This window comes from Chlorocebus sabaeus, chromosome 18 (genome assembly GCF_047675955.1).
Source record: "Chlorocebus sabaeus isolate Y175 chromosome 18, mChlSab1.0.hap1, whole genome shotgun sequence".
NCBI classification, from domain to species: Eukaryota; Metazoa; Chordata; class Mammalia; order Primates; family Cercopithecidae; genus Chlorocebus; species Chlorocebus sabaeus.
Window position 1 is genome coordinate 59,341,958 of NC_132921.1, and position 16,733 is coordinate 59,358,690.

Genomic DNA, 16,733 nt, shown 5'->3' on the forward strand with positions numbered 1-16,733 from the left:
GCTGCGTCTTCCTGGGCCTTGGTATGCTCTTCTATGCAGTGGGGATACAACTCCAGGCTGTTGTGAGAGCTGTGAGACAACGTGTGCCTTTCCTTTTCCTGTTTTTACTTTTAAGTTACTCGGAATCAGGCCTCCATATTATTTGCAGGGTGATAAGCCAATTTAAAGGGAATCTCTGTTCGTGCCCTTAGTGTTTGCTGTCCAGCGTTCCAGCATGGTGCGTATGGAGTTCGTGTTTCCCTTCAAGAAGCCTTTGTAAGATCTTTCTTCGTGAATTACAGCAAGCATCTTTTCTCCTTTTTCCTTGGGGTTTCTTCTTCTAGCAATGTACAATGCCTGCCGGGACGTGGAGGCCCCATCAAGTAATGACAAGGCCCTGGGACTCCTGTGTGGGAAGGACGCTGATGCCTGTAATGCCACCAACTGGATTGAATACATGTTCAATAAGGACAACGGACAGGCACCTTTTACCATCACTCCCGTGTTTTCAGGTAGGGATAAAGATTCCAAGTTTGGTGTGTTTATGATATTGTTTTAAAGCCAAGGAACTGGCTGGGCACAGTGGCTCACCAGTGCTTCGGGAGACTGAGGCAAGAGAATTGCTTAAGACCATGAGTTCCAGACCTAGCCTGGGCAACGTAGTGAGGCCCCATCTCTACAGAAGAATTAAACATTAGCCAGGTGTGGTGGCATGCACCTGTAGTCCCAGATACTTGGGAGGCTGAGGCAGGATTGCTTGGGTCCAGGAATTCAAGGCTGCAGTGAGTTATGATCATCCCATTGTACTCCAACCTTGGTGAGGGCAAAGTCCTCTCTCTCCATGAATAGATGAATGAATCTCAGTTGAGGAATCATAATCTGCAATAGGAAGATAAACACATTCAGGTAACTAGTTCATAGTTTCTCCCAGTAAGAGAGGTAACTGGTACATTTATCCTGCTCTGGCTGATTTAGTGGGTGCTGGGAGTGGGAATGGAGGAGGAAATGAATTGCCTTCAGGCATTGCTGTGGTAATTGAAAGAATAAGCAGTTAAGAAGGGGGTGGGAGGCAGCTTTTCCAGAACTCTGCTGTAGTATTAGCTTCTGAGAATGGAGATAGGACATGACTGAGGGTTACCTTGGTATGTGGTGTACTTGGAGGATTGCTCTATCAGTGACAAACCCCTATGCACAGGTTTATTGAGGCAGCTTAAAATTCCACAGGACGAAGCAGCAAAACATAATTTAATTAAACTAAAACCTCCAATTCTTTTTCTTCTTTCAGTTTTTTAATGTATTTCAGTGGGCTTTTCGTTGGGTTTAAGTATAATACAAAATTTGGATGTTTTTAATTGAGATTTGTACTCAACACAATTCCTTCCTGTAGATTTTCCAGTCCATGGGATGGAGCCCATGAATAATGCTACCAAAGGCTGTGATGAGTCTGTGGATGAAGTCACAGCACCGTGTAGCTGCCAAGACTGCTCTATTGTCTGTGGCCCCAAGCCCCAGCCCCCGCCTCCTCCTGCTCCCTGGACAATCCTCGGCTTGGACGCCATGTATGTCATCATGTGGATCACCTACATGGCATTTTTGCTTGTGTTTTTTGGAGCATTTTTTGCAGTGTGGTGCTACAGGTAAGCAGTTTTGTTTATCATCCAGGGCAAGAAGAGCAAAATTGCCCACTGGCACTTTGAGTTTTCACTTGTCAGACCTTGGTTACTTAGGACAAGAATCAAATACCTACATGAATACCACTGCACGGATTACTGTGTTCTACAGCTATTATATAGTAAACCATCAAAGTCCTGTTTAACACTGCAGCATCAGAAGTGAGTTTTACTGATTTATTCAAAATGATATGTGATTTAAAGCACCGTGCATTAGCCACTCATTCTTTTTTTTTTTTTTTTTTTTGGACACTGAGTCTCACTCTTGTCACCCAGGCTGAAGTGCAATGGCGTGATCTCAGCTCACTTCAACCTCCACCTCCTAGGTTCAACTGATTCTCCTGCCTCAGCCTCCTGAGATAGCTGGGATTACAGGCACCCACCACCATGCCTGGCTAAGTTTTGTATTTTTAGTAGAGACGGGGTTTCACCATGTTGGCCAGGCTGATCTCCAACTCCTGACCTCAGGTGATCTGCCCGCCTTGGCCTCCCAAAGTGATGGGATTACAGGCATGAGCCTCTGCGTCCAGCCAGCCACTCATTCTTTAGAAAGTCAGAGTAAAGGCTGGGCACGGGGGCTCACGCCTGTAATCTCAGCATTTTAGGAGGCCGAAGCAGGAGGATCACGAGGTCAGGAGTCCATTGCACTCCAGCCCTGGCGACAGTGCAGGACTCTGTCTCCAAAAAAAAAAAAAAAAGATGTCGGAGTCAAATGAGTGAAATCAGATTCAAATCTAATTAAATGCAGTACTACAGTCCTTTTAGATATTTGCATCTTAATTTAGGACAGTACTTTTTTTACTTTTTATTTTGAAATAATTTTAGACTTAACCAAAAAGTTGCAAAAATGGTAGAATTTGTGTATATCCTTTACCCAGTTTCCCCGATGATACAACTTACATAATTCCTAGTACAATGATCAAAACCATGAACATGCCATTATTATTACATTATTATTAGCTAAACCGTAGATCTTAATCCAATTTCACCAGCTTTTCCTCCAATTCCCTTTCCTGTTTCAGGGTCCCGTATTACATTTTTGTGTTTTATGAGTCCCCTCAATCTGTGACAGAAAGTTCCTCAGTCTTTCCTTTTCTGGCCTTGACACTCTTGATGATACTGGTCAGGTATTTTGTAGCATGTCCTTCTGTTTGGCTTTATCTGGTATTTTCTCATGATGAGATTGAAATGAGGTGTTTTGACAAGTACATCACAGAAGTCACATCATGTCTTTCTCGGTGCATCATGTCGGGGTCCCTGATGTTGATGTGTCTCTTTCCTGGTGATGTTAACCTTGAACACTTGCTCAAGGTGATATCTGCTGGATAGCTCCACTGTGAAGTTACTGCTTTTCCCTTCGTAATTGATAAATATCTTGGAGGAAGATGCTTTGAGACTATGCTAATATTTTGTTCCTCCTCAAACTGTCAACCACTGATTTTAGCATTCATTGTTGGGTCTTGTCTGCAACAATTATAACTAAGGTGTTTACCTAATGGTAATATTTTTTCTCTTTCCCTCCCTTCCTCTGCATTTACTAACTGGACTTCTGTACAGAAAGCTATCCCTTCTCCCTCATTTGTTTACTCAGTTATTTACATCATGGACTTTTAATTCTGTTGGTTGTATCCAACACTGTCATTTATCTTGTTACTCAAAGTTTTCCAGTTTGGGCCATTGGGAGTGCCTTCTGGCTGACTTCTGTGTTCTTCTTTTTGAGACAGAGTGTTGCTCTCACTCAGGCTGGAGTGCAGTGGCATGATCTCAGCTCACTGCAAGCTCCGCCTCCTGGGTTCACGCCATTCTCCTGCCTCAGCCTCCCGAGTAGCTGGGACCACAGGCGCCTGGCTAATTTTTTGTATTTTTAGTAGAGACAGGGTTTCACCATGTTAGCCAGGATGGTCTCAATCTCCTGACCTCGTGATCTGCCCACCTCAGCCTCCCGAAGTGCTGGGATTACAGGTGTGAGCCACCGCGCCCGGCCTTCTGTGTTCTTCTTACATACACCTCCCATCCCCAGCTTTATCTTATATTTTCCCTGTCCCTGCCTTGCAGGAAGCTCTGGTTGCTTTTATTCAAGAGTGGTATGTAGAAATGAAGATCTGCGCACTAGGTGTGCTCTTTGCTACTGGAAAGGGTAGCGTGGTTTTTTTTTGTTTGTTTGTTTTTTTGGGATGGAGTCTTTGTCACCAGGCTGGAATGCAGTGGCGCCATCTCAGCTCACTGCAACCACCGCCTCCTAGGTTCAAGCAGTTCTCCTGCCTCAGCCTCCCAAGGCACACACCACCACACCCAGCTAACTTTTTTATATTTTTAGTAGAGACAGGGTTTCACCTTGTTGGCAGGTTGGTCTCGATCTCTTGACCTCGTGATCCACCCACCTTGGCCACCCAAAGTGCTGGGATTACAGGAGTGAGCCACTGCGCCTGGCCCAGTAGCGTGTTCTTAAAAGACCTAAAAGTTTTAAATAAAATGAGGGCCACAAGGTGAAATTATCCTTTATTAACTGTTCTTTTAATATCTTCTTAAGTTTTCTCCTGAGACTGGTGAACAGAGGCACCCAGAGCAAGGAAACTTAGGGGAAAGAAGGCAGTAATTAGGGAGGAGGAGGCGAGGAGGAGGAAGAAAGCATTTCATGGGATTACAGGAATGTCCCAACAACAGCCTCATTGTGATGAAGTCCACTAATACTATTTCCTCTCTTCTGTTTTTCAGAAAACGGTATTTTGTTTCCGAGTACACTCCCATCGATAGCAATATAGCTTTTTCTGTTAATGCAAGTGACAAAGGTAGGCATATTTGTCCATGAATAAAAGGGTTCAGATGATGCTATCTGTCATGAGAGTATTCGTTTGCTCAGCGGGGTTGCGGCAGTGGATGAGGCGGAGTGCTAGTGCTGAGGACACGGCTGCGACCAAGGCAGACGTAGTCCTTGCCTTTGTGGCCCTACCATCTAGTCAGGGTGGCACAGCAGAACCGTGTAATTAATCATAGCTGGGGAGGCGCGAAAGCAGCAAGACAAGAGTGGGAATAGTAGGGCAGGGTTGAACCTCACCCTTCAGAGGCTCCTGTGTCAGTGTCTCTTCTGTGGGGTGGGAACAGTGCTCATTGAGGGCAGCCAATAAAGGTGACTTTGCTGAGCAGATAGATAGCTGAGGGCAGGGGTCTCATATGTGTCCCCAGGTGGGCTTGATTCCTGCCATGAGACAGCAGCTAATGCTTTCCCTGTTCCGACTTTCAGGAATGGCTTGGCTCTTAACCTCCACCCTCCCTTCCTCTCCCGCTCTTCCAGGAGAGGCCTCCTGCTGTGACCCTGTCAGTGCAGCATTTGAGGGCTGCTTGAGGCGGCTGTTCACACGCTGGGGGTCTTTCTGCGTCCGAAACCCTGGCTGTGTCATTTTCTTCTCGCTGGTCTTCATTGCTGTGTGTTCGTCGGGCCTGGTGTTTGTCCGGGTCACAACCAATCCGATTGACCTCTGGTCAGCCCCCAGCAGCCAGGCTCGCCTGGAGAAAGAGTACTTTGACCAGCACTTTGGGCCTTTCTTCCGGACGGAGCAGCTCATCATCCGGGCCCCTCTCACTGACAAACACACTTACCAGCCATACCCTTCGGGAGCCGATGTACCCTTTGGACCTCCGCTTGACATACAGATATTGCACCAGGTAACCTGCTGTTTGAAGAAATAAGTCACTCCAGAGGACCTTGTGGTTTGCTGGCTTTTATATGTTGACTACTGCTGGATGGGGATTTGGGGCTGAATGTCATGGTATATCTTGAAAATTTTAGCATATAATGGCAAAGCTGCCTTTAAGTTAGGTTAAAAGAAAGTGAATGATGTAGAACTTAATGAAATGTTTATTGTTGCTCACTTTTGTATTTACTTCAGATAGTAGATCTTGCCTTTTTCTTGGAATTGAGATGAGCAGAGAAAGAAGACTTCAGTGGCATTTGTCTATTGAGGCAGGATGTATTTATTAGGAAGTCACCTTAGGAATTTGCGAATGTTTTCTGGTGGTAACTGAAAGTAATATGCAAGGACCCAGAGGCATGAAGCCCTTACTGCTGTCCTGGGGGCTGAGGAAGGAGCTGCCAGGTCACCATCCCTGATCCAACCTGTAGGAATGAACTTATCACTGCCTGAACGTGGGCACCCAGCCTGTTTTTGGTGAGAGGTGCATTTGGGGCAAGATCCATCCTGTTGCTCCTAGAAAGGCGTGTAAACCTTCCCATTGTCCCTGTCACACTTGCCTTGGAGAACTGTACCTGTGCATAAACTATACCCGCTTCTTTTTTAATGAATGTATAATCACATGGTTTTTCCTTTAAACATTGCTCATGTCTACAAGAAAATCTGAAATCTTGAAAAGCATTAAAATGGTCCTAAGACTTGGATAGAATCTTTTCTCTACCCGGTGATTGTCTGTTGCTTTTTCCAGCTTGTTGCTGAAGGTGAACAGCATAGTCATTTACCTCCAAGATCATCTTCTATGTTAGGAAATAAGGGGACATATGTAAATGGCTGTAGTGCAGAGCAAGGCAGGAAGTTTTGTGTTATTATTGAGGGGAGGGTCAGGGAGACCAGGAGACCCCTCCACTCTCCCCTCTGGCCTGCTGGCCACCGCTGGAGCAGGGTGGAGGGAGATGGTTGTGTGTCCTATGTTGATAGCTGTTCTGGTCATGGTGTCCCCCCACCCCCTGCCACCTCTGTGGACGCCTCTAACCGGTTTGCTGTTAGAGTGGGCCTGACCCGTTTTCTTAATGTATTGTGCCTTAATGCTCTCCCTCGTCTTAGGAAGTATTTTCCCCAAATACTCTTTTGTCTTCTGACCCCTCAGGGCAATACTGACTAGTCAAGATCTGAGAGAAATGTGATGTGTTTCTGGGTTTGCTTATTTTTGAAATCTTCTTTCAGGTCCTTGACTTACAAATAGCCATCGAAAACATTACTGCCTCTTACAACAATGAGACTGTGACACTTCAGGACATCTGCTTGGCCCCTCTCTCACCATATAACACGAACTGCACCATTATGAGTGTGTTAAATTACTTCCAGAACAGCCATTCCGTGCTGGACCACAAGAAAGGGGATGACTTCTTTGTGTATGCTGATTACCACACGCACTTTCTGTACTGCGTACGGTAAGTGGCAAGAGACAGTCATTGGTAGACACCATTCTTGGGTCTGACTTAGGGTATATGGGCATAAGCTTGTTTTATGAGCATAACCCAGAGGTGAGCAAACAGAGCAAGTCCTTGCCCTGTGAAGCTTACATCTTTTTTTTTTTCTTTTTTGTTTTTTTTTTTGAGACAGGGTCTTGCTGTGTCACCCAGGCTAGAGTGCAGTGGCACAGTCTTGGCTCACTGCAACCTCTGCCTCCAGAGTTCAAGCGATTCTCATACCTCAGCCTCCTGAGTAGTAGCTAGGACTACAGGTGTGTGCCACCACGCCCAGCTAATTTTTGTATTTTCAGTAGAGATGGGGTTTTGCCATGTTGGCCAGGCTGGTCTTGAACGCCTGACCTCAAGTGATCCCCCCCACCTCGGCCTCCCAAAGTGCTGGGATTACAGGCGTGAGCTGCCACACCCAGCCGGAAGCTTACTTCTTAATGGAGGGAGACGGATGATGAACACATAACATACGCTATCATGCCAGCTAGAGATTAGTGCTGTGAGGAGAAAATTAAGGCTGGACAGAGTGGGGGTACACTGCTTAAACATGGAGATGTGCACAAAGGGAGAGGAAAGGAGGACAGCTGGGCCCATCACAGGAATGCGCGTTCCCGGCAGAACCAACAGCAAGTGCAGAACCCCGGCAGGGAGCCCTCGTGGTGTGTGATTGAGGAGTGCAGCTGCCCCTTCCCCTTTACCTCGTGCCTGGGTCGCCAACACAGTGTCATGTGTCACACCCCCCACAAGATTTAAAGACAGAGGAGCCTTTGGTGCCTTTTCTTCTCTCTCAGATATATAGCCCGGTCCCCTGTAGTGCCCCAGCTGTTTGGGAGGCAGCCTCCCTGTGAGGAGTTGGGGCAGGACAGGCCCACAGTTCTAGATTGGAGGGCCCTGCAGCTGCTTCCCTTAGGAGGCGTGTCTAGCTGGGCAGGGTGCGTTTATAATTGGGAATTGTCACCCCAGGAAGCTGTGCTTGGGTGACCTGTGGGGGAATCTTAAGACTTCTTCCGGTAGGGGAAGAGCAGCACGGTGCCGGATGGGCCTACTCTCCCCGAATGCTCGGGACCTGGCCTAGGGGCATTTGTTCAGCCAGTTGAGCAACCACAGGGGCTATTTCTTCAGCATGGGAACAGAGAAATTATTCCTTGTCGCCTTTAAGGACACTGCTCAGCCAACTACTTCTCAAGAGCTAAGGACTCTCACTTCTGGTTCTAAAGAACTTTGACCTTAAGTTCTGTTTGTTTGTTACTAGAGTAAGACTTTTTATGCAGTTGGGCTATATTCACTCTGTTTCAAGAATATCACCACTAACAACATGAGTTATGCTCAGGAAAACGCAATCGCTTATGCTCCATACCCTAAACCGGCTTTCTCCACAGGGTAGACGGTACAGGCTACCTGGAAAAAAAAAAAAGTTTAATGTTACATAATTTTGATAGTTGGATGACCATTTAATGTTACATAAATTTTATAGTTTACTCTCTGTTGCACAGATAAAAGTCAAGAAAAATTTGTGGGGGGCAGAGGTATGTGAGCCTTGTGCTTCCTCAAAGCGGGTGTGGTTCCCTCCAGCGTGGAAGCAGTGCAGGGAGTGGCAGGCTCCTGGCGGCAGGGACCTGAATTGGTTTGTAGTTATGCTTGTGCGCATCCTCATAACCCCAGGCCTGCCTCTAGCGCTGTCCCCTTTCCTCTCCCTCCAGCTTTTCCTGGACTTTTTCACCTGGGGGTCCTGCAGTAACGGCAGGTGGCCTGCCCAGAACCATACGCTGACCTGCTTCTTTTCCCCATTTCGTTTAAAGGCAGTGACAGTTACCAGTTACTCAGACTTGAGGCTTTATCCCTGAATACTGTCTCGCCCTTGCCTTCCTCATGGGGTTCTTGTGGGTCTGAGCCTCTGGATGGTCTCTCAGATTTCTGCTGTGGATGAGGGGACTCAACTACTCGCTGCAGGTCACCTGACCTCCCTCATGCCGTCAACCCATCTGCTCTGACGGGCAGGTCCTGTGCAGAAGCTTCTCAGCACCTGGCCAAGTTCTAGCTGATGGTCTGTCTGGAAATGCTGGTTCCCTCTCCACTGGCCAGCTGTCTGTCTGCACTGCACTGCCAGTTGCCTCTGGCCTGGGCCATTGCACTAACATCTCCACTTACTGTTCCATCTGCTTCCTGTTTCTTTGCCATTTCCAGACCTTCTTCCACTTTACCACACGAGCTAGCTTTGTAAAACAGCTCATGACATTTCTTTCCCAGAAATCTCTCATTGTTCCCCAGTGCCTCCAGAATAAAAATCCAAACTGCTTAACTGGCACTGAGTCCTTTTATTTTGCATTTGTCTGTCCGTTACTCTCCCCAGACCGGCCCCCTCCTTCAGGAGCCCCCTTGGTGGGCACCCCGTGCTCTAGGACAGGACATCTTTTCTTTGAATTATTTTCTTTTTTTTTTTTTAAGAGATGGGGTCTTGCTATGTTGTCCAGGCTGGACTCAAACTCCTGGGTTATAGCCATCCTTCTGCCTCAGCTTCCTGAGTAGCTGGGATTAGGCGTCCCGCCATACCTGGCATACAAGACTTGTTAAACCACCATCTTGCTCTCATTCCCTCTCACTGTTCTCTCTCCCTCCCTTTTTCCTCCCACAGTTGTAATTGTGAGACACCCTTTTGTCCTCCCTCTTTGGTGAAATCCCCTCATCCTTGGAGGTCTGGGTCTGTCCAGTCTCTTCCTCTTGGCTACAGTTTTGCCTTTTAGTGTTTGCTCCCTTCTCTGTGCCTACATAGCACCATGCACCGTGTGCCATTGATGGCACTGGGCTGTATTTGCCAGCCTCTTGCCCAGTGATTCTGAGCTCCCAAAGGTGAGTGCTGAGCTGTATTATTCAACTGAGAAACCTCGGGGCCCATGTTGTCCTTAGAATACAGCCAGCCTCATCAAATGTTCGTTGTGTAAATGTTTAGGTCTCTGATGTCTTGAGGCCCTTCTAACTGGGAAGTGTTTTCTAAACTTTTTGGCAGGGCTCCTGCCTCTCTGAATGATACAAGTTTGCTCCATGATCCTTGTCTGGGTACGTTCGGTGGACCAGTGTTCCCATGGCTTGTGTTGGGAGGCTATGATGGTAAGTAAGATAAGCTTTGACTTTTCCTTTTAGGTAAAGTCATCTCGGTTTTGTCATTAGCGTCAAGTGGTAATTATGAAGATTTCATAAATTGGGGAGTTTTGTTAATTTCCTACCTCTTGAATCCCAAAATAGTATCTCCTTTGGCTTTGGGTTTGGGTTTCATTCCAGATTTCAAAGAAGTGGATTGTGTTAGCCATGTTTAGATCACACATGCCTTTGAGAAGCTGTTGAAGGCTAAGTACCTTTCCCCAGAGTAATGCAATTGCAAACCTCTGCATTGTTGTTCAGCTTCAAGGAGGTCATGGGCCCTCGAAGCTCATTTATGGACCCTCTAGGGAGCTCATGGACCTCAGACAAGAACCCCTGTGATGGAGAAAAGCTAGTATGTGAGGTATGTGGAAGAAGAAACAAAGTCGATGGATTTTTTTCCTTCTAAACCGTCAGTTGAGTATTTGGACACTCTTACGGTGTGAAGAGCAGCTGGTTTGCTCTTTGCTGGTTCCTGTAGCACTTTAGAACCAATTGTACTTGATAAAATGAGGCGATGATTCATGTGACACCTTTGGCATCTTAAGCCAAATTACAGGCTCAACAGGTTTTGCCCAGCCAGTGAAGAACCCAGATAGGTTTTCTTCTCCTCACTCAGTGGCAGGGGAGAAGTTGCAATCTGTATTTAAAATTTACTCTGCGTCATAGAGGAAAATGCCATTTCTAATTGGTGGAAAAGGGATGGTGTCAGCAACTGGCTAGCCATAGGGGAAACAATTGACTTTGATCTCTGCCTTGTTCATTTCACTAAAATAAATTCCAGATGGATAAAAAATTGAAATGTTAAGAACTGGGCTGGGCGTGGTGGCTCACACCTGTAATCCCAGCACTTTGGGAGGCCAAGGCGGGCGGATCATGAGGTCAGGAGATCGAGACCATCCTGGCTAACATGGTGAAACCCTATCTCTACTAAAAATATTTTTAAAAATTAAGCTGGTGTGGTGGTGGGCACCTTTGGTTTCAGCTACTCGGGGAGGCTGAGACAGGAGAATGGTGTGAACCAGGAGGCGGAGCTTGCAGTGAGCCAAAATCAAGTCACTACACTCCAGCCTGGGCAACAGAGCAAGACTCCGTCTCAAAAAAAAAAAAAAAAAAAGTAAGAACTGGAAGAAAATACAGGAGGCATTTTAAAAAATAATTTTTAAGTAGAAAAGATATTTCTAAGCAAGACACAAAACTCAGAAACCCCAAAAGGAAAGACTGATGAATTTGAGTACGTGAATTTTCATTTGTGGAGAATAAACATACAGTTAAAAAAACAAAATTGGGCCAAGAGTTATTCATGCCTGTAATCCCAGCACTTTGGGAGGCAGAGGCGGGCAGATGACTTGAGCTAGGAGTTTGAGACCAGCCTGAGCAACATGGAGAAACCCCGTCTCTGCAAAAAATACAAAAATTAGCTGGGCGTGGTGGTGCGTGCTTGTAGTCCCAGTTACTTGGGAGGCTGAGGTGGGAGGATCACTTGAACCCAGGAGGTTGAGGCTGCAATAAGCTGAGATTGCACCACATTCCAGCCTGGGTGACAGAGCGAGACCTTGCCAAAAAAAGAAACTGGACAAAAATATTAGTATGCATAGCAGACAGCATTTTCATAATAAAGATCTCATCCCAGCCTGGCCAAAATGTGAAACCAGGTCTCTACTAAAAATACATAAAAATTAACCACACGTGGTGGTGTGTACCTGTAGTCCCAGCTACTCGGAGGCCGAGGCAGGTGAATCGCTTGAATCCTGGAGGCAGAGATTGCAGTGAGCCAAGATCATGCCATTGCACTGCAGCCTGGGCGACAAGAGCAAGACTCTGTCTTAAAAAAAAAAAAAAAACCTCATGAAAATGATCAATAACCTGAAAGAAGAGTGCGTGAGGCCATGTGAAATTTAACAAAACAAGAAATACCAAAAAAAAGAATGGTTTTTATTTTATTTTTCAGAGACAGAATCTTGCTGTATTGCCTAGGCTGGTGAGTACAGTGGCATGATCTCGGCTCACTACAACCCCTGCCTCCTGGGTTCAAGCAATTCTCCTGCCTCCATCTCCTAAGTAGATGGGATTACGGGCATGCACCACCAGGCCCAGCTAATTTTTTGTATTTTTAGTGGAGACAGGGTTTTGCCTTGTTGCCCAGACTGGTCTTGAACTCCTGACCGAAGGTGATCCACCCACCTTGGCCTCCCAAAGTGCTGGGATCATAGGCATGAGCCACCACGCCCAGCCTCAGTAAATATTTTCTTGACTAATGAAAAGGGAGGCTGAGGCGGGAGGATTGCTTGAGCCGGGAAGTCAAGGCTTCAGTAAACCATGATTGTGCCACTGCACTCTAGCCAGGGCAACAGAGTGAGACCCTGTCTCTAAAAAAGAAGAAAAAAAGGAATGAAAAATAGTTCAGCTTCTTTGGAAGGCAGTTTGGGGGAATTTATCAAAATTAGAAATGTACATAGTTTTTGATTCAGTGATGGTGCTTTCAGAATTGATTCTAGCCAGGTGCAGTGGCTCATGCCTATAATCCCAGCACTTTGGGAGGCCAAGGCAGGAGGATCACTTGAGCCCAGTAGTTAAGTCCAGCCTGGGCAACATGACAAAATCCCATCTCTACCTAAAATACAAAAATTAGCCAGCAATGGTGGTGCACACCTTCAGTCCCAGCTACTGGGAGACTGAGGCAGGAGGACTGATTGAGTTCAGGTGGTCAAGGCCACAGACAGCCGTGATCACACCACTGCACTTCAGCCTGGGCAACAGAACAAGACACTGTCCCCTTCTCCTGCCCCCTGCCCCCCTAAAAAAAGAATTGATTCTACACGTATGTGTTTTACACATTAAAATATTTATAGGCTATTTATAGTAACTTCGTTTGTAATAGAAAAAAATTGCAAAACTACTCATCAGTGGGAGGATTGGCTAAAGTATACTAGAAAATATTGTAGGAAAAGAGTAAGGAAACTTTATGGAGCAGTCTCCAAGATACTGAATTTTAAAATGTAATGTGCCGAATAGTATTTTACTGTTTGTGTGGTTAAGAGGGAAAGGGGAAGAATCTGTGTGTTTGCTTGTGTGTGTGAAGCGGCTCTGGAAAGATTCGCAGATGGTCTGGGGAGGAGAACTAAGACAATTAAATAGATGTTGGAGAAGGAGAGAGAATTTTCAGTAAACACCTTTGTGTTTTGTTTGAAATTGTTAACATGCATGTACTGTATCCTTTAAAAATAAAAAAATAAAAAGAATTACTCTTCCTGAATGATAACCATGCCTACCTCAGATAAAAAAATCCTTTTTATTCATTAACTGAAGTACATAAAAACTATTTCAGCAAACTCTTTTTGTTTTTTGGTTTTTGTGTTTTTTTTGAGATGGAGTCTCACTCTGTCGCCCAGGCAGGAGTGCAGTGGCATGATCTCGGCTCACTGCAAGCTCCACCTCCCAGGTTCACGCCATTCTCCTGCCTCAGCCTCCCAAGTAGCTGGTGACTACAGGCGCCCGCCACCTCGCCCGGCTATTTTTTTTGTATTTTAGTGGAAACGGGGTTTCACCGTGTTAGTCAGGATGGTCTCCATCTCCTGACCTCGTGATCCGCCCGTCTCGGCCTCCCAAAGTGCTGGGATTACAGGCTTGAGCCACTGCGCCCGGCCTTCAGCAAACTCTTGTTTAATCCTTAGAGCACAGAGATACAGTCCATAGCTCCACTGAGAAATCTGTGTTGTGATTTTTTCCCCTGGTATGTGTGTAATTTTCTGCATGCTTGTAATCTGCTTTTTGATGCATTTTTCCTTTCTAGATCAAAACTACAATAACGCCACTGCCCTTGTGATTACCTTCCCTGTCAATAACTACTATAATGATACAGAGAAGCTCCAGAGGGCCCAGGCCTGGGAAAAAGAGTGAGTCACTCATGGGTGTGAGCAGACTGTCCTTGCATTGTGGGAAGCTAGACACTTGCAGCAAGCACTTAAACTTCATTTTCTAAATTAACCAATGGCAGGTCTGAGTTATGTAATTTTGTTCACTTGGTGCTAATGATGATAAGTAGAAATTGTAAATACGTTTACCTTTGAGCAGATGCTTTAAACATCTCTCCCTCCACAGGAATGCAAAAGTGTGCAAAAAAAGGTTCCTTGCATTGTTTTTACTTATTTCATTTATTTTTTGAGACTGGGTTCACTCTTGCCTAGGCTGGGGTGCGGTGACTCTAATCTCAGCTCACTGCAGCCTCAACCTCCTAAGCTCAAGTGGTCCTCCCACGTCAGCCTCCCAAGTAGCTGAGACTACATGTGCATGCCATCACACCCAGCTAATTTTTGTATTTGTTTGTAGAAACAGGGTTTTGCCATGTTGCCCAGGCTGGTCTTGACCTCCTAACCTCAGGTGATTCACCCTCCTCGGCTTCCCAAAGTGCTGGAATTACAGGTGTGAGCCACTGCACCCAGCCACCTGCATTGTTCTCTATCAGCAAAACCTGGGACCATGCTGAATGTACTTAATAAGGAATGAATACAATAGAATATTGTGCTGTCATAAAAGACAGTGAAGTAAATAAATGGTTCACAATGTATATTTATATAAATATATATTGTTTATGCTGCTGTCCATGCTTAGAAAAAAAAATCAAGCAAGTGACCTGAGAAATTAACTGTGTTTGTAACTTCTGGAGAATGGGACGAGAGGACTTAGGAGACCAGGCTGCACTGTATACCCTCCAGTACTTTTTAAAAAATGTTTTACTGAGATATGGTACATGCATCATACAGTTCACCCACTTAAAATATACAGTTCAGGCTGGGAATGGTGGCTCACACTTGTAGTCCCAGCACTTTGGGAGGCTCACTTGAGGCCAGGAGTTCAAGACCAGCCTAGGCAATGTAGCGAGGCATGTCTCCGAAAAAAAAAAAAAGTAAAAAGAAAAATTTTAAAAGAGAAAAAGTGTACAATTCAGTTGCTTTACTATATTCACGTATATGTGCAACCATCACCACAGTCAATTTTAGGAACATTTTCATTACTCCACAATAAAACTCTGCACCCTTTAACTAACACCCTCCATCTTTTCATCCTCCTATCCACAGCCCTAGGCAACCACTAAAATACTCTCTGTCTCTGGAGATTTTCCTATTCTGGACTTTTATGCGCATAGAATAATATGTGGACTTTTTTGTCTGGCTTTTGTTGAACATAAAATTCTCAAGGTTCATTCATGTTGTGGACATAATATTCTCAAAGTTCTTTCATGTTGTGGCATGTATCAGTACTCCATTCCTTTTCATTCCATTGTATGGATGTACCACATTGTGTGCATTTATCAACTGATGCACATTTGGGCTGTTTCCATTTTGGCTATCATGAATAACACTGCTATGAACACTTTAGTACAAGTTCTTGTGGATGTGAGTTTTCATTTCTTTTGGGTACATACCTAGTAGTAGAATTGCTGAGTCATAGGGTAAGTCTACTTTGAATAATTTGAAGAACTGCCAGACCATTTTCCAAAGTGGCTATAGTGCTTTATATCACCACCAGCAGTCCATGAAACTTCCAATTTCTTCGCATCCTCGCCAACACTTTTTATTTTCTGACTTTGTGATTCTAGCTGTCTTCATGGGTGTGAAGTGCTATCTCATTGTGGTTTTGATTTAGTAGACTGAATGCTTTTTTTTTTTTTTTTTGAGATAGCGTCTCGCTCTGTCACCCAGGCTGGAGTGCAGTGGCATGATCTCAGCTCACTGCAGCCTCTGCCTCCCAGGTTCAAGTGATTCTCGTGCCTCAGCCTCCCAAGTAGCTGGGATTACAGGCACCTGCCACCATACCCGGCTAATTTTTGTATTTTTAGTAGAGACGGGCCTTCACCATGTTGGCCAGGCTAGTCTCGAACTCTTGACCTCAGGTGATCTGCCAGCCTCAGCCTCCCAAAGTACTGGAATTACAGGCATGAGCCACCGTGCCCAACCCTAAACTTAAATTCAGTATGTATGGAACCTTAACTGTAATCTGATAGTCTCCAGTATAGAAGATCCTAGGGCAGTGGCTGGGCATGGTGCCTGTAATCCCAGCACTTAGAGAGGTGGAGGCAGGAGGAGTGCCTTGAGGCCAAGAGTTTGAGACCAGCCTGCACAACATGACAAAGACCTCATCTCTACAAAAAAAAATTTTTTTTTTTTGAGACGGAGTCTTGCTCTGTCGCCCAGGCTGGAGTGCAGTGGCCGGATCTCAGCTCACTGCAAGCTCCGCCTCCTGGGTTCACGCCATTCTCCTACCTCAGCCTCCCGAGTAGCTGGGGCTGTAGGTGCCCACCACCTCGCCCGGCTAGTTTTTTGTATTTTTAGTAGAGACGGGGTTTCACCGTGTTAGCCGGGATAGTCTCGATCTCCTGACCCAGTGATCCGCCCGTCTCGGCCTCCCAAAGTGCTGGGATTACAGGCGTGAGCCACCGCGCCCGGCCACAAAAAATTTTTAAAATTAGCCAGGCATGGGGATACATCTCTGTAGTGCCAGCTACTCAAGAGGCTGAGGCATGAGGATCCCTTAAGCCCAGGAGTTCGAGACTGCAGTGAGCTATAATTGTGCCACTGTACTCCAGCTGAGGCAACAGATTGAGACTCTATTTCAAAACAAGAACAAAAGCAAATGAAGGATCCTAATGCAGAATAAAGGTTAAGAAAACATGGCCTTTGAACCGGGCATAGTGGCTCACATCTGTAATCCCATCACTAGGAGAGGCTGAGGCAGGTGGATCACTTAAGGTCAGGAGTTTGAGACCAGCCTGGCCAACA

At 45.7% G+C, this 16,733-nt stretch overlaps 1 protein-coding gene across 2 annotated transcripts in view; it reads left to right on the forward strand.

Annotated features, from left to right (window-relative positions):
• The window catches only part of NPC1 (NPC intracellular cholesterol transporter 1), a 54,755-nt gene that overhangs the window by 23,806 nt on the left and 14,216 nt on the right, over positions 1–16,733 (forward strand). Inside the window, exons 5-11 of one of the 2 annotated variants that reach the window (XM_037982439.2) lie at positions 324–491; positions 1,367–1,616; positions 4,365–4,438; positions 4,891–5,312; positions 6,563–6,789; positions 9,824–9,924; positions 13,748–13,850. In XM_037982439.2, coding sequence (XP_037838367.2) covers positions 324–491; positions 1,367–1,616; positions 4,365–4,438; positions 4,891–5,312; positions 6,563–6,789; positions 9,824–9,924; positions 13,748–13,850 — 1,345 coding nt within the window. The remainder of the gene's footprint in view (positions 1–323; positions 492–1,366; positions 1,617–4,364; positions 4,439–4,890; positions 5,313–6,562; positions 6,790–9,823; positions 9,925–13,747; positions 13,851–16,733) is intronic. The other variant, XM_037982440.2, reaches the window with a different exon arrangement.